Here is a 24,345-nt window from a genome sequence, read left to right as displayed (position 1 = left end):
TTTCGCCAAAATTGTTTTATTTGCGTAGATATTACAAAAGGTGTTTAATAGCATGTATCACTTAAGAGGCTGCTCATTGAGCTAAACGTATACATTAATAGCACAGCATACTAATGTGTATAAAGACTGAAGCTTCATTTTCTGTCATATACCCGACGGCACTTTGTATCACCAAATATGCATATCTATAAAAAAAAGAAAAAAAAAAAGATATGAAAATAAATAAATACATACATAAATATTAGTGCAATGTACAATACAAGAAAATGAGTTTGAGTTTAAGTGTATCTGTGCTTTGCCCAGTTCGATAAGAAATACCCAGTACTTTCAGGTATGGTGGGCATGTGACTCCCTCCTCTTGTATTATAAGAATGGTACTTGGTAATTGGCAACCAGAGACCCAGGGATATCACTTGTAGGAATGCTATAATCAAGGATGCCACGCTACTTCTAAAACTTTTTCTGTGCTACTTAACCAAAAATAATAAATAATTCTGCACTAGTAGGGCCACAAATACTTAACTCTGCACTGAAAGTGACCTGGAAACAGCGCTGACATAAATTAGACATTAAAGTGAATGTGAACCCTGCCTGTCCTAAAGCATTTAGATAACAACAATAATCTAAGGCAAACATTCGCACAAAAACAAAGGAACAAAATGTAAATACCTTTTATTGCATACATGTCTGCAGATATCCAAACAGTCCTGTAGCTCCCAAAGAGAAGGAGGAGCTGGGCATTAGGCATATCTGCAGAGATTTCAGCCACCTTGTAGCTCCCAAACAGAAGGTGGTACTGGGCAGAGGGGTGGTTGTGTCAGCAGCAGTCTAAACACAGGCGTACAGGCACATTGGGGGTTATTTACACAAAGCAAACACACTTTGCACTACAAGTGCACTGCACATGCACTTGGAAGTGCAGTCACTGTAGATCTGAGGGGAAGATCTGAAATGAGGGGAAGCTCTGCTGATTTTATCATCCAATTGTGTGCAAGCTAAAATGCTGTTTTTTATTTTCCTTGTATGTCCCCCTCGGATCTAAAGCGACTGAACTTCCAAGTGCCCTTGCAGTGCACTTGTAGTGCATAATGGATTGGCCTTTCGTAAATAACCCCCACTGTGTTCTGCAGCTCCCATCTTCAAAGCACAGACACAAACTGACCACGCTAAAATGGAACTGCATCCATGCCTAGCGTGGTCTGAAGGAAACAGGGTGAATGGGACTAGCAGGATCCTCTAGTATTTTAAATTATTTCACTGCATTTTAAGGAGGAAAAAAGGCATAGCTGAGTACAAAGGATAACAATCCTCAACTACGTAATTTAACATTCACACTTTAAAATTTACATGTTTTTAATCTGTAATGGCTGTCTACATATTTCTGTCATTACAGATATATTTTTTTTTTTCTTATTAGAATGGTAAGAAGTAGAAAGAAGACATCTACAAGTGTCTAGTAAATGCAAGCTTGCAGAGTCATCCAGTCCCTTGGTGTCAGTAGTTCAGCTCATTTTCTGTCAGTCTGTGACAATAATATGCAGGTATTTGGGAAGGAGGAAGACTGAAATCTACTGCAAGTGACATGGACAAATGAGCAATGGGGTTGATTTACTAAAGGCAAGTAAACTGTGCACTCTGCAAGTGTAGTTGCTCCAGTGCTTGGTAAATTAGGTAAATTTTCACTTTGCAAATAGTACCCAATCACGTACAAGGAAACAAAAAAACTGAATCTTTGCTTGCACATGATTGTATGATGGAAGTCAGCAGAGCTTTGCTCATTTACCAAGCTTTGGAGAAACTGCTCCTCCAGAGTGCAACTGCACTTTGCAAAGTGCACAGTGTATTTACCTTTAGTAAATCAACCCCAGTGTGTAAGAAACAGTTCAGCATTCTCTGAATGTTTCCGCTATAATTTTTTATAGAATGCTGGATGCCAGTAATACAGTTACACATAGAAGAAAGTTTATTTAAAGTAAATGTGTATTCATTGTGAATCAAACTCTGGAAATAACTGAAATGTGCATAAATATACTGTATTTATTGCCGTATAACACGCATTTTTTCACCCTGAAAATCGGGTGCAAATAGTGTGTGCGTGTTATACACAGATACTGCAATTTGAGCTGACTAGGAGGGAACGGGGAGGGGACAGGACGAGAGCCGTCAGATTACATACAGCGAGAATCTCCTGTTTACTCAGCGGCCTCCTGGGCCGGTATTGGACCTGTATGTAATCTGTATGTATGGACCTGTATGTAATCTGCCGGCACTCGTTACGCCCCATCCCTGTCCCCTCCGAGGCAGCAGTAATCTAAGGTGAGACTGCATATGGGCATTGATCAAGCTGCATTGATGGACAATTGTGAGGCTGCAGATGGACATTGATCAAGCTGCATTGATGGGCAATTGTGAGGCAGCAGATGGCATTGATCAGGCTACAGATGGGTAATGGTGAGGCTGCATTGATGGGCACTGACCCTTATTTTGCTTCAAAGTTCTTCATTTAAAATTTAAGTTTTTTTTCCTGAAACATCCCTCCTAAAATTAAGGTGCGTGTTATACGCCTGTACGTGTTATATGCCAATAAATACTGTACTTATGGATCAGGTAGAAATGTGTTATTTCTATGTAATAAATCACCAGACAAAGACCATAAAAGATCAGAATTTGTTGCACCTTTGTAGAATTCTATGTTATTTTGTAAACATTATTACTGCTAAATCATTTTTCTCAGTTTGAGGTTTAGACTGCTTTGGTGATGCATACCAAAAAAAATAAAAAAATAAGTGCGTAACCTTACCGTTACCAATTGACCGTTTTCTATTTCTCGTGTTATTGTGGATTCCTTTTCTTCCCCCTTCTCATCCCACTTCTGGTGTTGTATCAATTTCCCACCATCTAGTGTAACGGTAGTCTGTAAAAATACAATAAAAGTCAAGAAACAGCAGATAGGGCATTTGTGGTGGACGAGGCAACCTTCAGCGATTTGGGACAAATGGCTGGTCAAAGTCACACTATGCTGTCACTGATATGCAACAAAAGCACTCTCAGCCTCGTCCTGCACAAAGATTTTGCAGCTCACGGGACCACAACCTATTTGCCAGCAGACTGAGAGTGATTGTCACTGGGTTCTCGTTAACGAGGCAGTTAACTCTTTACTCTGCCACCAGATATTTATTGTATATATCAATGTTTTTTGTATTTTTTTAGTCCTGAAAAGCAATGGCATAATGTGCCAGTATGCATCACATACTAGCACATTATGTGAAATTTACCTTAGAATGAAGCCCTCCAGCATTGTGCTGTCACCGCTGAAGGAACTTCCCTTTTCACCCAGTCCCTATCAGCTGTGTGAGTGGCCTGGAACAGCAGTGACATCACTTCTGCGCATACATGCGGGAGCCGTCGTTCACGGCACAGGACTCTGAAGGAATGGCATGGTATGCCATTCCTTCAGAGTGCATGCGTCGGTGGCATCACCGGCTGCATCAAAAGTAAATATCTCCTAAACAGTGCACGTTTAGGAGATATTTAGTGTACCTTACTATAGGCTTATCTATAGGTAAAAGTCATGTATGGGAGTTTACTTTAGCTTTAATAAAGGTCTGTAATACACACGGTCATCACAGACAGGAATATTCCAAAGATTTACATACAGACGCACTCTTCAAAGAAAATGAGAACAAAAATCAATTGGCGCAATGTAATGTGAATAATTGATAATAATTATTAAAGTAGTCGCTGTCACTTAAAGTGATTCCACCTCCAACTGTAAAAAATATTTTGTACCAAAAAACAGTGCTGCGCTACTTAGTGACTTATAACTTGACTTAAAACATACATGACATAATCCATGAAACGAATAAACTCTGTACAATGTAATATATATCAAAACGTTTGTGCAAGTAATGATGACTGCTTGAAGAAACTCCAGCCGTAATTCACCCCAAGTGCAGACAATGGTAAGTGCTCTCCACCTCCAGTATCAGAAACTGCTCACCTCATAAACAAGTCAACTCAGCAGTTGTCCCCTCAGGGGATAATCAAGACATCTGGCTCACTCTGGATGCAGAGACCTCCCGGGTGAAAGACTCCTTAATGGGTTCAGAAACCCAGATCTTGCTCATTGAAGAAGTCAATGCCCTGATGACACACATCTAGGGGCGGAGCTTGCATACCAATGTCAAACTGCGGCCATTTTGAGATTTCCGATGCACTGATCCCCCATTGAGCAAGCGAATTCAGGCAAACAGAGGCACTCGTGTGAAAGGGACTTAAAGATTCTGCAAGCTTAGCAAGTCCAATCAATGTGCATAAGATCGATCAGTGGATCTCATAAATCTTGGCTGATGTTCCTTGTTTGACGTTATAAGAGAGCACCGGACTACTGATACAGTCTCCCTTTTCTGGCCCCTAAGGGGGGTGATGACAGAACTGATTGGACCAATGAGAAGGTCTGAGGAGTGGCTGATTGGATCGGATACAGTTTTCTAAATGTAATCATATCTTGAAATACTGGTAATTTGTATATTATTGTCCAGCATAAAATTACCATTTGAATGAATACAAATATACAAATATAACATGGCTCTTCCACCTAAGAGAATAGTGGTGTTTGGGCTTAAGGGCTGCTATTTGAGTGATGCAGGTAAATATTTCCTTCATTCTGGATGTACTATTATCAGCTTGACAGCCCGTTCACACCTGAACGTTTTGTAGCCCTACGCCTGAAGCTACAAAACGCTGGAGGGGAAAAAATCCATTATTCTCAATGGAGATGGTTCACATCTCCACTCCATGTCGCCTGAAGCCCTACGCCTGAAGCTCAAACAAGTTCCGGACCCTTTTTTGTCGCGCGAATTGGGCTGATTTGGGCGTTTTCATTCCCATAGAAACTAATGGAAACGCTCGATTCGAGCGTTTAGCGCGACAACGAGCGTTTCTACGGGCGTTTTGACGCTGTATCTGCTCAAGAAAAAATAAGCAGATGAAAAATATTTTTCCTATGGGCTGAAAAAAAAAACGCTGAAGTTAAAAAACGCTCGTTGTCGCGCGTTGTAGTGTGACAAAACGCTCGTTGTCGCGCGACAAAACGCTGGTAAAAACGTTCAAACACGCTACGCTCAGGTGTGAATGCAGCCTAAGAGCTATGAAATACACTGTAGCTTTGATTCTCCATAAATAGACAGACAGAAATGAGTATTTACTAACTACTCCAGCTGAACTATTTATGATCCGTAATTAGCCTCTTAATATTATTTATTTATCTGCATAATGTTGTAATTAGTTAGCCTAAAACTATGATGGAGAGCCAGACTAAGATGTGTGTTGTCCTGTTAATGATGGGTTAATCCCAATTCATTAAGTGGGAAATTCTGATAACTTTTGTAAATTTTATGTGTTTTAGACATGGAGATGATAATCATTTCATGGTTAGGCCATATCATAGTCATATAAAAATGGACATCTTGCCCAGTCTTTATATCTTCTTAAATACCACCTGCCCAAGCTATTATTTACTCACCTTTGCTCTAGCACCGTTGAATTTGTTTGGGTAAAAAAAAAGTCTTCATTGAAATATTCCATCCTCACAAAACCCAAAAATCAGGGGGAGTGGGGGTGCCAGACTCTGAGCTCTATCTGAATGCCATCTTTTTTAACCCAATCTCTGACTGGTTTCATCGCCTCTCTGATAAGAGGGTTAGCCAGTTAGAACATGATCTTAGCCCCATGAACTTGAGGGATCTTCCTTGGCTGCCCCCTCTCAAAAACCTCATCATGCTTTTCTCCCTTAACAATTTGGGATAAAGAGACTCTCCCATAGGCCCATCTTACTCACCTCATTATTTCATAACCCTGCCTTTGGTCCAGGAGTGAGAACTACAAATGTCCTAGAATTTTCCAGAAGCTCCTGGTCTCAACTCCATCATATTCTATCCATATACGTACCATCCTCTACAAAAAATACCAGCTAGGGCAAATGACCACTGATTGGCTGAACTTGCACAACTCTCTAGTTTCATACCTAAAATGAAGAGACACCTGCCACCATCCCTTACACCTATGTCTTTGAGATTTTCTTTTCAGTTTCTGAACATCCTTCCCATGCGATCTCTCAATTGTACAAACTGATGAGAGAGGGAACCCCCAGGAGTAAACTAACCTTTAGGTGTTATTTACGAAAAGCAAATCCACTTTGCACTACAAATGCACTGCAAGTGCACTTGGAAGTGCAGTCGCTGTAAATCTGAGGGGTATATCTGAAATGAGGGGAAGCTCTGCTGATTTTATCATCCAATATTGTGCAAGCTAAAATGCTGTTTTTTCTTTTCCTTGCATGTCCCCCTCAGGTCTACAGCGACTGCACTTTCAAGTGCACTTGTAGTGAAATGTGTATTTTCTTTCGTAAATAACCCCCTTTGTGTCTAAACTGAAACACTACCTAGGCAAGACCTTCTCTGAGCCCAATTGGAGAAAATGTTTTGTACTCACTTACACACTTGTCAATGTCTTTTTTTCCAGAAAAGAGTTACAAAATTGTCTTCCTCTGGTACCTGACTCCTTTGGAATTAAGATTCTTCCATCAACCTCTGGTTATTTTTGGAGATTTTCCCAAAGAACAGGGTACCTATGTGCATGCCTGGTGGGGTTGTCACCAGCACATCTTGTTTCAGGGAACCATCTTCTCTGTTTACAACAGCCTATGCTTTTCTGATGCCACTGCCTGCCCTGAAGTACCCCTCTTGTCAATGATAAATGGGTCCTTTTTTAAGATCAAAAAGGCATTTTTAAGGGCATTGTCTGTTAGTTGGCGATCTCTCACCATTGGGAACCAAACACTCCATTAAGTAAGAGCAACCGTTCAGGCCCCCCCCCCCCCCCCCCAAAAAAAGTAACATTTGTGTACTTAATTGGTGCTCTTTCTTTCTTTGTTACTAAGGACAGGTAACTTTTTTTGTGACTGAAGAACCAAGGAGGATTTCAAAAACCAACCAATTGTACAGATAATTAGGACAATACACTAAACATGTGACAGTTAAAAAAAAAACTATACACATATATATATATATATATATATATATATATATACTGCACTTAAAATGTCTTTATTGAACCAAAGTTCAAGAAAAAGTTACATGATATGAAGATTCATGATGTGATCTGAAGAAGGGCATATGCTTGTGAGCCCGAAACATCATGAATTTTCACAACATGTAACTTTTGCTTGAACTTTGGTTCAATAAAGATCCTGTGGACTCTTTTTTATATTCAGTTAGTAGGATGACCAGATCGCACTGCACTAACTGAAAACTCGGTGCGGCTTTCCTTCACTTCAAAAAGTTATATTATATATAAATATAAATATATATATATATATATATATATACTATATTGTCAAAAGTATTGGGGCGCCTGTCTTTACACGCATATGAACTTTAATGGCATCCTAGTCTTAGTCCGTAGGGTTCAATATTGAGTTGGCCCACTCTTTGCCGCTATAACAGCTTCAACTCTTCTGGGAAGCCTGCCCACAAGGTTTAGGAGTGTGTCTATGGGAATGTTTGACCAATCTTTGAGAAGCGCATTTGTGAGGTCAGACACTGATGTTGGATGTGAAAATCTGGTTTGCAGTCTCCACTGTCTTTGCATTATTTAAATATAAGTTCTTTCATCGCTGTGTTATTGCCACCGCACCGCACCAGACATTACATGTATACTGTGGTGTAATGTTTCAATCTTCATTTACACAATATGCACAAAAGATACTGTTAATATGTTCACCTTGCATATCCTGCCATCTGCTGTGGTTTCTTCAAACAATTCATTTAGTACAAAGCACAAATCTGTGTTCTTAAAGGTACTCTCTGTTTTTATATTCCACTTATTCCCGTCATTACTGATTTTCACATCAGGTTTCAAACCAACTGCAAGCTTCCTGGTGGGAAAACCTACACCTAGAATAGAGTAAAAAAAGTATATATATAAAAAAATACAAGCTTTAAAGGACCGCCTTAAAAATATGAAAGAAAAAATGATCTAATACAAGAAAGAAAACCTAAAATAAAGCAGTTATGTATGGTATGTGCACCTTCACAGAACATTATACTGCTTTACGTCAGAGGCACTGTTAGATCCTGGCACCCACCACAATTATCCCAGGTCTGCCAGGAAGGGCACCAAGTCTGCTTAGCAGTAATTTATGGTGTTATCCCAAGTGAGACACACAATCTTCCAAAGAGAACTACCCTGTTTCCCCTAAAATAAGACCTAGTGTGATTGTCGGTGATAGCTGCAATAAAAGCCCTACCCCCCAAATAAGCCCTAGTTAAAGTCCTTGTAGGTCTTCTTTTCAGGGTAGGGCTTATTTGGGTGGTAGGGCTTATATTGCAGCCAACACCGACAATCAGGCTAGGTCTTATTTTAGGGGAAACAGGGTACCACCATAACAGGTTTCCACCTTGAGAGTTTTCCCTTCACCTCCTGTTCATCTCAACAATCTGTAAAATATTGTTAATATGAATAATGATCAAAAGGCCCAACATAGAGGGTGAATCTCCTCAGCAGGGACACAGAGAGCAAAAAAAAAAATGTATTTAACAAAAACAAATCTTGTCTGGAGTTAGTGCACGTTCACACTACCGCCTGACAAGTCGCGCTCCATTCTGTACTATGGAACCGTTCTAATAGGAGCGACTCAAGTCGCTTCGACTTAGAAAAAGGTTCCTGGACTATTTTTAGGGCGACTTCAGGCGACTTGCATTGACTTCTATACAGTAGTCATTTTGAAAGTCGCTGCTGAAGTCGTGTGCAGGTCGCGTCTGTGAGTCGCGCTGCAAGTCGCGTCGCCCATGTGTGAACGGGCACTTAGGCTTCAATTAATAATGATACATTCTATTTCTATTTCAGGCATGTCATCCTATTCAAATTAAATAAATTACTTATAGTTATTTAAGAGCACTTTCTCTATATCCTATGAAAGTTTTTTTTTCATATAAAGACCATAAATGTCAGAAGTCCATAACTTTATGGGACTGGGTCAATGGTCCAAAGTACCGTATATACTCGAGTATAGGCCGACCCGAATATAAGCCGAGGCCCCCAATTTACCCCCAAAAAAACTGGCAAACTTATTGACTCGTGTATAAGCCGAGGGTGAGACATGCCTGTCCATCCCTGTGTGTGTGTCCGTCCATCCCTGTGTGTCCGTCCATCCCTGTGTGTCCGTCCATCCCTGTGTGTCCGTCCATCCATCCCTGTGTGTGTGTGTGTCCATCCATCCATCCATCCCTGTGTGTGTGTGTCTCCATCCATCCATCCATCCATCCCTGTGTGTGTGTGTCTCCATCCATCCATCCATCCATCCATCCCTGTGTGTGTGTGTCTCCATCCATCCATCCATCCATCCATCCCTGTGTGTGTGTGTCTCCATCCATCCATCCATCCATCCCTGTGTGTGTGTGTCTCCATCCGTGTGTGTGTGTGTGTGTGTGTGTGTGTGTGTGTGTGTCCAGCCTACCTGTGTCCCGAGCCTTTGTCCCGAGCCTCCGTCCCGTGTCGTGCCTTGCCTTCGTCCCGTCCCGTCCCGTCCCGTCCTGTCCCGTGCCGTGCCTTGCCTTGCCTCCGTCCCGTGCCCTCTTCGTCGGCGGCCATTGTAAAATTCAAAAGCCGCGCCTCCTCCTTCGCCTGTGATAGGCGGAACACTGAATTTCCCAGCAGCCTGTGTTCCGCCTATCACGGACGTCGTATCATCCTCGTCCGTAGTACGAGGATGAGAAGATGCCCGTGATAGGCGGAACACAGGCTGCTGGGAAATTCAGTGTTCCGCCTATCACAGGCGAAGGCGGAGCCGGAGGCGCGGCTTTTGAATCATAGAATGGCCGCTGTCTGTCTGCTCGACACGCTGATCGAGCGGGCAGACAGTGATGACTCGAGTATAAGCCGAGGGGGGCACTTTCAGCCTCAAAAAAGAGGCTGAAAATCTCGGCTTATACTCGAGTATATACGGTACCAAAATTTGAGGATCATCCCAAAAATTTGCATTTTCAGAAGAAGAGATCAGGAATGGGGTAGTCTTTGTTTTTCTTAAAGCCATTATATACTTTCAAATGTTTTTGTTGCTTTAACTAGGGCCATGCTGCAACTGCGAATCAAATATTTGGTTTGCGGTTGAGACGTTGTAGGAGTAGTAGTACATATGTAACATGGAACATGATTTGGCATTGCTGGAAGATCGATCAAAGTAACGGTATTTTCTTTTTGATTTAAAACAAACAGAAAATCAACACACACAAGGCATTTGCCAAGCTTCATTAAAGCTTCAAAAAAGTATCACCAAAGCCTCACAGAAGCATCAAAAACAGATCAAACAAGCATGTTGAAGCGGTAGGTGTTTTACAGCATAATTCCAGCCTCTTTTAAAACTTTGAACCCTTGTGTTCGTGATCCCTTTAAAATGTCTCCTTGGACCCATTTTTTTCCCTTCAATGTACCGTATATACTCGAGTATAAGCCGAGATTTTCAGCCTCTTTTTTGAGGCTGAAAGTGCCCCCCTCGGCTTATACTCGAGTCATCGCCGTCTGTCTGCCCGAACAGCGTGTCGAGCAGACAGACAGCGGCCATTCTAACTTTCAAAAGCCGCGCCTCCCTGTCTGTGATAGGCGGAACACAATTTCCCAGCAGTCTGTGTTCCGCCTATCACGGACATCCGCTCATCCTCATACTATGGACGAGGATCAGAGGATGTCCGTGATAGGCGGAACACAGACTGCTGGGAAATTGTGTTCCGCCTATCACAGACAGGGAGGCGCGGCATTTGAACAGGGGAATGGGCGCCGACGAAGAGCGGTGATCCTGGGACGGGACCGGACGGAGGCTCGGCTCGGCTCGGGACGGGACCGGACGGAGTCTCGGGACGGGACGGGACCGGACGGAGTCTCGGGACGGGACGGGACCGGACGGAGGCTCGGGACGGGACGGGACCGGACGGAGGCTCGGGACCGGACGGAGGCTCGGGACACAGGTAGGCTGGACACACAAGGCCACACACACACATTATGTGCCATCTGCATACTTTGATCACTACCACACCTGTTTGGCAAGTGCTGCTGACATTCCTACTTCCTCCAGTTCCACAGTCCACTGCCTTAATGTCCCAGGAACTCTCAACTTCATGCATCCTCCCCCTATGCAATGCTTTATTTGCATGTTCTCTCTTTTAGGGAATGTAGAAAATGTACACACACACACACACACACACACACACACACACACACACACGGATGGACACACACACACACATGGATGGACACACACACACACAGGGATGGATGGATGGATGGACACACACACACACAGGGATGGATGGACACACACACACACAGGGATGGATGGATGGATGGACACACACACACACAGGGATGGACAGGCATATCTCACCCTCGGCTTATACACGAGTCAATAGGTTTCCCAGTTTTTTGGGGGTAAATTGGGGGCCTCGGCTTATACTCGGGTCGGCCTATACTCGAGTATATACGGTAAATACCTTATTTTTAAGCAAAAAATGCCACTTCTGCTGTACCTTGCCACAGTGAGGTACATCCTGTCTACCCGCTCATTGGCACCCGGGATATAAGTTTCATCAAACCCAGGAGTCAATAGGTATCCACCGCTTGTCGGATCCCTGTGTCGCGCTTTGTACAATATGCACATGCACGAGATCAGGAGGTGCATGCTGAGTGCCATATCCCGGGAAAAACAAGTGGGTTTCAGATGCCCACACTGAAGATGGGAGCAAGCTCGCTGAGGAGAGAAGAGTGAGTTTATTATTACAAACCAAACTAATTAGAAAACCTATATTTATTAATAAATCCTTTATGTATAGGATTAGTTGAGACCATCAAAAGGGTGCTTTAAAAAACAAAAAACAAAAAAAACAAGCTGGAACTTAAACTAAAGCTTAAACCGCTTGCGGACCGCCCACTATACATTTACTGCAGCAGGGTGACCACTCTGTGCCAGATCACATACCTAGTACATGATCTGAAACCCCCGGGTCTTGGGCGCGCATATGCTGGTGACCCGCACGTGCAACCACTGGTGACCCGCTGCCACCATGATTATACAGAGCGGGAGCCCAGCGGCTGGTACCATGGACTCAATGTTTATTTACCAGCTCCCACTGATTACACAGGACACAGGCAGAACGGCGATCTGCCTATTTAAACAAAACAGACCGCTGTCAGAGGGGAAGGTATTGATCCTGTTTCTGTAAAGCAGGAACACAGATTTTTTCCTTCCCCCCAATTAAAGCCCCTCCCCGCACTGAGTAAGCACAACCTAGGCCTACATTTAACCCTTTAATCACCCCTGATGTTAACCCCCTTCTCTGCCAGTGTCAGTGCAGTGCAATTTTTTTTAGCACTGATCATTGTATTAGTGCCACTGGTCCCCAAAAAGTGTCAAAAGTGTCAGTTAGGTGTCCAATTTGTCACCGCAATACCGCAGTCCCGCTATGAGTTGCTAATCGCCGCCATTACTAGTAAAAAAAAAAATTATGAAATATTTCCCATAGTTTGTAGACCTTATAACTTTTGCGCTAACCAATCAATATACACTTATTGAGATTTTTTTTTACCAAAAATGTATTTGGGTACAGCGTCACACGAACGCGAAATTGCCAGTTAAAGTAAAGCAGTGCCGTATCGCAAAAAATGCCCGGTCATGAAGGGGGTAAATCTTCCAGAGCTCAAGTGATTAAAGTGGTTGTAAACCCTTACAACCAACTTTGGCCTACAGGTAAGCCTAGATTAAGGCTTACCTGTAGGTCCTAAAAATATCTCCTAAACCTATACGGTTTAGGAGATATTTACCCAAAGACAGCCACCGGCGTCTACGGCGCATGCGCCGTAGACAGCGGCGCGCAGGCGCACTGGGGCAGGCCGCAAATCACGGCGATATGCCGCGAGTGTTGGCTCCCGTGCGCATGCGTGGGAGTGATGTCATCGCGGGAGTGACGTCATCGCGGCTCTGGCGAATCACAGCGCCGGAGCCGCGAGACCCGGAAGTCACTCCGGGATCCATGGCAGCGGCGAAGAGGAAGACAGAGGACCACTTTGGGGGCTTCGTTCTCAGGTAAGTTATTCATAATGAGCTAGTATGCTATGCATACTAGCTCAATATGTCTTTGTCTTGCAGGATTTTTTTTTCAGGATTTTTTTAAAAGGGTTTACAACCACTTTAATGTGTGTTAAAGTCGAAGCAAGTGTACACAAGCCCTAAGTATGCAACCATCATAGTACGTGAGGATGGCAGCAAGTTCTGGCGCTGCTTGTGCAAAAATGGGCAGGTATCTCTCCACCCATCCTGACATCTGTTTGCCTATGGCCAGCCTTGGAGAAATACTTAAATTCTCATAGATATGAAAGCATGTCATGTTCCGCTATGGTTGAGAACAATTCCCAGCACATTCAGGATGTTTGCTTGGTTAAGTTGGGCATGCTTACTTTGCAAAATTTGCATTTAAACATTCCCTTTAGTACACAGAGGTGGATTTATATTTGCTCCTCTGAAAGCTAATGATCTTTTTTGAAAGAGGGAATATTTCATTTCAGGTATGAAACTACTGCATATGGCTTTTTAACAGACTGTCAACTAAAGCTGCTTCAAATCTGAAAAGGTGAAATGTTGGACATTCACCGATGTGTAAGATAACCTGGTGTTACAGAACTTCTAACAAAACAAACAATTAAATGGTTTTATAAATAATGCTGTAAATAAATTTGTTTCCATTTCACTACCAATTTTGGTCCTGGGTATACTTTACCCACTTCACCCCCGGAAGGTTTTACCCCCTTCCTGACCAGAGCACTTTTTGCGATTCAGCCACGCGTCGCTTTAACTGGCAATCGTGCGGTCGTGTGACATTGCACCCAACAAAATTGACGTCTTTTTTTCCCCACAAATAGAGCTTTCTTTTGGTGGTATTTGATCGCCTCTGCGGTTTTTATTTTTTTTCGCTATAAACAAAAAAAGAGCGACAATTTTGAAAAAAACGCATTATTTTTTACTTTTTGCTATAATAAATATCCCCATAAATATATAAAAAAAAATATTTTTTTCCTAATTACAATCATTTTATAATTAGGCCAATATGTATTCTTCTACATATTTTTGGTAAAAAAAAAATCGCAATAAGTGTATATTGATTGGTTTGCGCAAAAGTTATAGCGTCTACAAAATAGAGGATAGTTTTATGGCATTTTTATTGTTAATTTTTTTTTTTTTTTTACTAGTAATGGCGACGATCTGTGTTTTTTATCAGGACTGTGACATTATGGCGGACACGTCAGACAATTTTGACACATTTTTGGGACCAATGGCATTTATACAGTGATCAGTGCTATAAAAATGCATTGATTTCTGTAAAAATTTCACTGGCAGGGAAAAGGTTAAACACTAGGGGGCGATCAAGGGGTTAACTGTGTTCCCTAGTGTGTGTTCTAACTGAAGGGTGGGAGGGGACTGTGTATGAACAGACGATCTGTCTCTTCTCCCCTCAGAGAACCGGAAACTGTGTTTACACACACAGATCCCGGTTCTCGGTGTGCCCCGCGACCATCGGACACTCGCACCGGCTCCGTGGGCGGGGGGCACACATATGCGTGCCCCTAGTGGTCAAAAAAGGAAGCGACGTAACATGACGGCTATTTTTGCAGCCGAGCCATATTGCCGCAGTACAACTGCAGGGGCTGGTCGGCAAGCAGTTAGCCACTTGAGTACAAGCCTATAATATCCCTTCATTACCAGGCCATTTTTCACTATTTAATGCTCTGATAGTTTGACTGACAATTACTTGTTTTGCATCATTGTACCCAAATACATTTTTATGAGACAGAAATTTCTTTGTCAGTATTTATTAATCATTTTTTGCTATTCAAAAAACGCAACCAAAGCCCGTTCCCTTTAATTTCCATCATAAAACATATAAAAAAAAAAGAAGGAAGGTCTCCTTTATTTTTCAATGTAAAACCTATAAAATAAAAATGTCAGGACAGTACAGAAACGTTTGCAAAATACACTCCTCAGGGTAATCTAAATTTTTTGCCACATTTTTTTTTTTTATAAATGAAGGAACATGCCAGTATTTAGGTGGTTAAAAAAATGGAGCTTGGTAATGGTGCATTAGATACATTATTGTATAGGTCAGTGATGGTGAACCTTGGCAACCCAGATGTTTTGGAACTGCATTTCCCATGATGCTCATGTACTCTGCAGTGCAGTTAAGCATCATTTAATAATATGTAAATAATTACAGAGTTAGCCCTTGTACACACGGTCGGAAATTCCGACGAAAAATGTCCGATCGGACCGCGTTGTCGGATAATCTGACCGTGTGTGGGCTCCATTGGACTTTTTCCGTCGGAATGTCCGACCAACAAAGTTTGAGAGCTGGATATAAAATTTTCCGAAAACATGATCCAATCGGACTTTGTTCAATTGTTTGTAGAGAATTCTGATCGTACAAAGTGCCACACATGCTCAGATCAAATTACAAGACCAAAGCTATTGGCTACTAGCCTGAACATAGTCCCGGTCGTAATGAACGAACGTCATCACGTTCTGAATGATCGGATTTTCCGAAAACTTTGTCCGACCGTGTGTATGCAACACCAGTTTCGGACAAAATTCCTCGGAAAAAATCCGACGGATTTTGTTGTCAGAATGTCCGACCGTGTGTACAAGGCCTTACATTATGTGGGCCTTTTATATGTTAAACTTTTTTGTTCAGAACCTGTTTTGTCTTCTTTGTGAGTCTTTATTAGGCCCCTTTCAGACTTGTGCCACTTGTCCTTCAACTTGGGACTTGGCAAAGTCGCATGACAAGTCGTACCCCATGATTTCCAATGAGTACCATTCATATCTGTGCGACTTCAAGTGGCACCGACTTCAAAGTAGCCCCTGTACTACTTTAGTCCGACTTTGATGCAAGTTAAAGTCCATGGACCTCAAGCTTATACAGGCATTCCCTGAAATTGCGGCAAAATCGCGGCTGCAAAATCGCGTAACTTTGAAATCACGGTAGTGTGAAAGGGGCTTTAGGCTTATAACAGGATGCAAACGGTAAAATTATACCCAGGCTTTTTAACAAATTACAAAATGAAGTGGGAAGGGTTATTAGGGAAGAGCTCCGGGAACAATGAAAAAGAGTCGGGGGTCCTTCATGGTTTCTTGCACTGAGGACCTGAAGGTTCTACTTACACCTCTGGCACAACCAATTGGCTTCTTGTGTAGAAAAAGAAAAAACACAGACTTTGCTTGTACACAACTTCATAAAATATCATGAATGCTGCTGCCAGACTTATACACCTTGCCAACCGCTCAGTGTCTGCCAACCCTCTCCTCCAATCCCTACACTGGTTTCCAATCACCCAGCAAATTAAATTCAAAATACTATCCACAACATACAAAGCCATTCACAACTCTGCCCCGAGCTACATCACCAATCTTGTCTCCAAATATCATCCAAATCGTCCCCTTCGCTCTTCTCAAGACCTCCTACTCTCAGACTCTCTCGTTTCCTCCTCCCATGCTCATCTCCAGGATTTCTCCAGAGCCTCTCCCATCCTCTGGCACTCGCTACCTCCACTAGTCCGGCTATCCTCTACTCTCGCTACCTTCAGGCGATCCATGAAAACTCATCTCTTCAGGGAAGCCTACCATGTCTCCAACTCATCTCCTACCACTTCCATCAGCTCATTCCCCACAGTTACAACCTTTTGTACCACCTGCCCCACCATATTAGATTGTAAGCTCTTCTGAGCAGGGCCCTCTTAATCCTCTTGTATTTTATTGTATTGTAACTGTATTGTCTCCTTTTATATTGTAAAGCGCTGCGTAAACTGTTGGTACTATATAAATCCTGTATAATAATAATAATAAAATATATATTTCATTTTATTGTTGTGTAAAAACCATATTGTATTAAAAAAAAAAGATATTTAAAACAGATTCCACCTACAAAAAATTATTAAAAGCCAGCAGCTATAAATACTACAGCTGCTGACTTTTAATAAATGCACACTCACCTGTCCCGGGGTCCAGCGATGTCGGCAGCCGAGGCCAATCGACCGCTCGGCTCTCAGCTGCTGCCGCCGCCATTCTTAGTGAGGGAATCAGGAAGTGAAGCATTGCGGCTTCACTTCCTGGTTCCCTACTGCGCATGCGCGAGTCGCGCAGCGCAATGGGAATGGTCCGCGCTGTCTCTGGGACCCGTGTGTGTCCCAGCAGACAGCATGGCGGGGCAGGAAACAGCATAGACTCCCGTGGGAGTCTATGCCCAGAAGTGGGTGCAAATACCTGTCTTAGACAGGTATCTGTACCCCCCTCCCCCCTGACAGGTGTCAAATGCGACACCGGAGGGTGGGAGGGTTCCGATGAGTGGAAGTTACACTTTAGGGTGGAACCGCGCTTTAAGCAAGGTTTAACATAGCTCTCTCAAACCATTCCAATACTTCATTACACCGTATTTTATTATATATATGACTTACATTACTTATATTATTGAGGTCCACAAGGTCAGCGCGTTTCTCATAAATAGCTTATTCAGGACCTTTTCTTGGGATCCAATGAGAGAATAGAACCTAGCTAAGTAAAAGACAATTCATTATATAACATATTCTCAAGAAATATATTTATTATGTCATATAATGACTTATCTTTTACTTAGCTTCTTTTTCGCTTATTGGAACTTAACAAAAGGTCCTGAAGAAGTTATTTGTGAGAAATGCACTGACCTTGTGGATCTCAATAATATAAGTCGTGTATACTGTAACATATGGTGTAATGTTGTATTGGAATGGTTTGAGAGATCTATGTTGAACCTATCTTGAATATCTCTTTTTTAAATGACAATGAAATGAAATATATATTTTTATGAAGTTGTTGTGTTATCCCTCATGTACTAGTAAAGTCTGTGCTTTTCGTTTTTTTCCACATGATGCTAGGATGTGGTACTTTTTGATGTAGTGGTGCTCTGTATGTTAACTGGCTCCTTACTTCTCCCTCTCACAGTCTGAGCTCTGATATACCGTGACTGCAAAACATAGATACCAAGTCAAATTCAATCAAATCCAAGTCAAAGTCAAATACAAAATAATAAAAAAAAATTAAAGAAACACAACACACACACACACTTACAAGTAAGGATGTATTGGTAAATAAAGATTTGCATTAATTTGTGTTTTTTTATTATCTGTCATAGCATGGCAATGCTACACGCAGCAAAAAATTTGGGCATATTTTGGCACAGCAGAAGCCCATTGATTGCAATGGGCTGAGTTAGAGCAATGCATGTAAATGTGTAATATAATGCGTCTCATAGCTATAAATGTGCCTTTTATCTGAAAGTTTTTGGAAAAGCTTAGAATTAACAAAGGTGAAGCATTCCAACCCTCCAAGCATTCTCCTCGTATGCTGGAATAAGATGCTGGCTTGGTCTGTTACTCCTCCACATATTGCTTGGTATAATCCAAAGGAAAAGTTACACACCGATGATGTCTTCACAGGCAAAACGCAATCAGCCAACAAGTTGCAACACATGGTCTTGCCCCTAGGGCCAACCTTCTGACATGTTTCTCCTGATGGGCATCCTCTATGATTGAAGGCTAAGTCCACCTTTAATACCATGTTACACCCATATGTAAGATGTAACTTTGACATTGTATGGGGTGCAGGGGCGGATCCAGGGGGGGGGGCAACAGGACAATTGCCCCCCCCGAAAATATCACACTGTCACCGACTGACTTGCAGGCTGCAGCGCTGCTATGCCCAAGTCTCTCTCTCTGTCTCATCAGCGATCAGCGGCGCAGAGAGAGAGAGAGACTCTGGTGTATTACACAGCGGGACTGGAGCAGGAGGAGCTAGGAGGTGGGTGGAGCTGAGCCGTTGGCTTGGCAACCCTGCACTCGTTGCTAGCGCCTGCCCGCCTGGCGTCTAGCAACGAGTGATGTCATTGAGACAGTCACGTGACTCACGTCAGACTCGGAGTCTCAGACTCAGAGCCGACGTCACGTGACAGGAGCTGCCTGGAGGAGCGCTGTAGTGTCATATTTTGCTCCCCATCATAGAATGCTCCCGAAGTGACGTTGCGGCCAGAAATTTAGCACTGCGCATGCGCGATGCGTTCCAAATGCTTGCACATGCGTTTCAGAGGGTTTCCGACAATGTAGGTCAGTGAAACCGTCAGATAATGTCACGGAAGTGAGGGGAGGTAATCGTGACATTAACTTTAGACAGAGCGGCGAAGAGAGAGCAGGTAACTGTGGCTCAGGGAGGGGATTACCTCCCCTCACTTCTCTGACATTATCTGACTGTTTCACTGGTCTGCATTGTTGCAAATCATTTGAAACGCATGGCGCAAGTGTTTGGAACGCATCGTGCATGCGCAGTGCTAAATTTCTGGCTGCAACATCACTTCCGGAGCATTCTGTGATGGGGAGCAAAATATGACACTATAGGGGCACTGTGTGACAGAGGCAGAGCGCCAGCAATCTTCCCTTTATGCGTCCGCCCCTGAGTTTGTTGAGTGTGCTGGCCCCTCCTACCTGCATCACCTCATCCCTCCATCTTGTCCATACTCATCACAATCACTCCCTCCGCCCCGACAGCAGGGAAGTGACGTGGCAAGTGACAATTGGCAACAAATGACAGGTGACATGGCAAGTGGCAATCTGTATCTGGTGGCAGGTGACGTGGCAAGTGACAATCCGCAACGTGTAGCAGGTGACGTGGCAATCTGCAACATGTGGCAGGTAACGTGGCAAGTGACAGTCCGCAATGTGTGGCAGGTGATGTGGAAATCCGTATCTGGTGGCAGATGACGTGGAAAGTGACAATCTGCAACATGTGGCAGATGATGTGGCAGTCTGCAATGTGTGGCAGGTGACATGGCAAGTGGCAATCCGTATCTGGTGGCAGATGACGTGGCAAGTGACAATCTGCAAAGTGTGGCAGGTGACATGGCAAGTGACAATCTGCAACATGTGGCAGGTGACGTGGCAAGTGACAGTCCGCAACATGTGGCAGGTGACGTGGAAATCTGTATCTGGTGGCAGATGGTGTGGCAAGTGACAATCTGCAACGTGTGGCAGGTGACGTGCCAAGTGACAATCTGCAACGTGTGACAGGTAACGTGGCAAGTGACAGTCCGCAATGTGTGGCAGGTGACATGGAAATCCGTATCTGGTGGCAAGTGACAATCTGCAACGTGTGGCAGGTGACGTGGCAAGTGACAATCCGCATCTGGTGGCAGGTGGCGTGGCAAGTGACAGTCCGCAACGTGTGGCATGGCAAGTGACGATCTGCAACTGGTGGCAGGTGACACACTCTGGGCTCTCACTGATTCTGCATTATGGTGAGTTGAACCATTTCATTTTATATAACATTCTATATAACAATGTAATAATAAAAATAATGCGCTTCCAACATCCTGACACCATATTAACCATGGTGCCGTCATGATTGAAACGCTAGCACCAGCCATGTCCCCGATAAATTGCCCGCAAAAAAAAAACGTATTTTCTGGCAGTGCCCCTCCCGAGACTAGACTCTGGATCCGCCCCTGATGGGGTGGAGGGTTCCCCCTCGGCAGCAGCTGTCAGACTTGAAATCAGAGCGTGTCATTCTTTCATCTATGTGAATACATTTTAAATCCCATCTGTCAATAAATAAACTACATTACAGACTTGTAGTTCTCAATGAAACACAAGTGCAGTGATCGGCACACTTCTAGTCCATTGATACTTATTCCAGCTCTCTAACTGAAAGCCTGTACCTCCGTATGGACATGGAGCTGGTGGAGGTCTGCAGGAGCCTGGCATTGCATCAACTAATCGTGATTGTAATGCTTTGCAAGCTCATGTGCAAAAAAAAAACATAATAAAATGTTATAATATATCATTATAAGCACATTTTTCCTCCATACATATTTGCATTTCTTATTTTTTTGCAAAAGGTGGAGTTAACCTTTAATCCCATTGGGTGAGACATGTCAGAATACAGAAAAGTTTAATAACCCATTATTTCTTTAATGCCTATTTGCAGTTATCTAAGTCTAGGCAATCAGAATGGGACAAGAAAAAATGGAATAAGAAGTTCACTCACCAACATCTTTCATGTATTCCTCAAAATTTTCAGAAGAAACCAGCTTCCAGCACCCTAGCAGTTCATTGGCCATGGCGGCAGCACTCTTCTGAGCCTAGGTAGTACAGAAAGATCAGAGGACTACAGAAAGTGAGGGAAGAGTAACGGGAGTTCCTTTATAAAGAGCAGGGCTGAACTCCGGTGATGTCACCAGCAGCAGTTCATGGGGAGAAGAATGACCTCCCTCTTCTCTCCAGAGCTGAATCAGCACTTGTTCTGCACCTTACAAGAATACACATATTTCATCTTTGCTGGATTTTACAAGAAATGACACGTTCTCTCGCACCCACCTCTTCCAGCGTAGCTTTCGCTCCACACCCACTCTCAGCCTATGCCGACAGCAACACTTATCAATGACATGTCTGACTTTCACTGAGAAAGCTGACTTTATGTCATATACAAACCACAAATCTGGGGCTGCCAACAGCTCATGCCTTATTTATTATAGAATTTACTTTAAAGCGGGAGTCCACCGGGACTCCGCGTTTTTTGTTTTTTTTAAAGCCAGCAGCTACAAATACTGCAGCTGCTGACTTTTAAAATAGTGACACTTACCTGTCCAGCGCGCCCGCGATGTCGGCACCCGAAGCCGATCTCTAGATCGACACTCAAGTGCTGCCGCCGCCATCTTGGAAATGGAGCCTTTCGGCTTCATTTCCCGGTTCCCTACTGCGCATGCGCGAGCCGCGCTGCGCAATGAGGACGGTCCCCGCTGGCTCTGGGATCTGTGTGTTTCCCAGCAGGCAGCGGGGCACTTGCGGGAAGGGGCGGGCACTTGCGGAAAGGGGCGTAAGTTACGCCCCTTTCCGCAGAGAGCTATCCCGGAAGTGGGTGCAGTTACCTGGATTATCCAGGTAACTGCACCCCCCTCCCCCCTGAAAGGTGCCGATTGTGGCACCGGAGGGGGGGAGGGTTCCGATGAGCGGAAGGTCCACTTTAGGGTGGACCTCCGCTTTAAGGAGTTTGTGCTGCAAGAAAAGGGGCGTTGCTAGGTGGCAAAAAGACCAGGGGCTTCAGCCCGAAGTCAGGGTGTGTGTGGAGGGGGGTGTTACCTACCTGACATACACTGACCTACCTGACATACACTGGGACGGCAGGTGGTGGGGTTGTGTGGAGGGGGGTGTTACCTACCTGACACACATTGACCTACCTGACATGCATTGACCTACCTGACATACACTGACCTATCTGACATACACTGACCTATCTGACATACACTGGGACAGCAGGCAGTGGGGTTGTGTGGAGGGGGGGTGTTACCTACCTGACACGCATTGACCTACCTGACATACATTGACCTATCTGACATACACTGGGACGGCAGGTGGTGGGGTTGTGTGGAGGGGGGGTGTTACCTACCTGACATACACTGACCTATCAGACATACACTGACCTATCTGACACGTATTACATGACACGCACTGACCTATCTGGCTGACATACACTGACCTACCTGACATACACTGACCTATCGGACATACACTGACCTACCTGACACGTATTACATGACACGCACTGACCTATCTGGCTGACATACACTGACCTAACTGACATACACTGACCTATCGGACATACACTGACCTACCTGACACGTATTACATGACACGCATTGACCTACCTGGCTGACATACACTGACCTACCTGACATACACTGACCTATCGGACATACACTGACCTACCTGACACGTATTACATGACATGCACTGACCTACCTGGCTGACATACACTGACCTACCTGACATACACTGACCTACCTGACACACACTGACCTAACTGGCTGACATACACTAATCTACCTGACATGCTGACCATGATTCTGATCAAGGGCGTTGCTAGGTGGCAAAAAGGCCAGGGGCTTCAGCCTGAAGTCAGGGCCCGGCACTGGGGGGAGTGGCAGCTTGTGCCAATATGGACAGATAAACATCACTCTGAATAATGCTGGATGTTGACCTCAAATTCACAGGCCACACTGCCTATTTCCATGACTTGTCCAGAAATATTTGGACAGAATAAAGGTGGATAAAGCACCTGGATCCGATGGCACCCACCCACTGATCCTAAAAGAATTGAGCTCTGTAATTTCAAAGCCATTGTATCTAATTTTTAGGGACTCATTAATGACAGGAATAGTACCACTGGATTGGCGCAGGGGCAATGTGGTGCCTATATTTAAAAAGGGAACAAAGTCTTTACCAAGTAACTATAGACCTGTTGGTTTAACTTCTATAGTTGGAAAGATACTGGAGGGATTAATAAAAGACCACATAGATGAGTTCTTGCGGGAAAAAAATATTTTAAGTAACAGACAGCATGGATTCATGAAAGACAGAAGTTGTCAGACAAACCTGATTTCTTTTTATGAGGAGGTAAGTAAAACCTTGGACAAAGGGGTGGCGGTGGACGTGGTATACTTGGATTTTGCAAAAGCGTTCGATACAGTTCCCCACACACGGCTCATGTGTAAGGTAAAGTCTACAGGTTTGGAAATATCAGTTTGTAAATGGATAGAAAACTGGCTAAAAGACAGAATTCAGAGAGTCGTGGTTAATGATTGTTACTCTGAATGGTCTAAGGTTATCAGTGGTGTACCCCAAGGTTCAGTGCTGGGACCCTTACTTTTTAATATCTTTATAAATGATATTGGGTCTGGGATCAAAAGTAACATTTCTGTCTTTGCAGATGGCACCAAGATATGCAGTGGAATAACGTCCTTACAGGATGTCTCCAATTTACAAGCCGACCTCAATGCTCTGTCTAATTGGGCGACTATGTGGCAGATGAGGTTTAACCACTTGCCGCCCGCCAATAGTCAAATGACGGCTGCAAAGTGGTTTCAAAATCCTGACCGGACGTCATAAGACGTCCTCAGGATTTTGAGCCGCTGCGCACCCTGGGGGCGTGCACCGCGGCGATCGTTGTTGCGGGGTGTCAGTCTGACACCCCGCAACTACGATCTCGGTAAATAGTCTCTGACGGAGACTCTTTACCACGTGATCAGCTGTGTCCAATCATTACAATCCAATGATTACAGTCAACAAAGAGGACAAGGGGGCACTCTTTACATCTAGAGGAAAAGAGATTTCATCTCCAAATACGGAAAGGTTTCTTCACAGTAAGAGCTGTGAGAATGTGGAATAGACTCCCTG

General features: G+C 43.8%; 1 protein-coding gene across 1 annotated transcript; it reads right to left on the bottom strand.

Moving 5' to 3' along the window:
* Window positions 1–21,326, bottom strand: LOC143997352 (fatty acid-binding protein, adipocyte-like). Its single transcript, XM_077492932.1, has 4 exons — window positions 21,161–21,326; window positions 7,783–7,955; window positions 2,801–2,914; window positions 1–185 (listed from the first exon to the last, which is right to left on the bottom strand). Exons 1-4 carry the CDS (start codon window positions 21,231–21,233, stop codon window positions 135–137), a joined length of 411 nt encoding a protein of 136 aa, XP_077349058.1. The 5' UTR covers window positions 21,234–21,326; the 3' UTR covers window positions 1–134.
* Window positions 21,327–24,345: the final 3,019 nt, after the last annotated feature.

Source organism: Lithobates pipiens, unplaced genomic scaffold (genome assembly GCF_037356315.1).
Source record: "Lithobates pipiens isolate NorthernLeopardFrog02 unplaced genomic scaffold, aLitPip1_a1.2 Scaffold_19, whole genome shotgun sequence".
Taxonomy (NCBI): Eukaryota; Metazoa; Chordata; class Amphibia; order Anura; family Ranidae; genus Lithobates; species Lithobates pipiens.
This window is presented reverse-complemented; position numbering and strand designations above follow the sequence as displayed.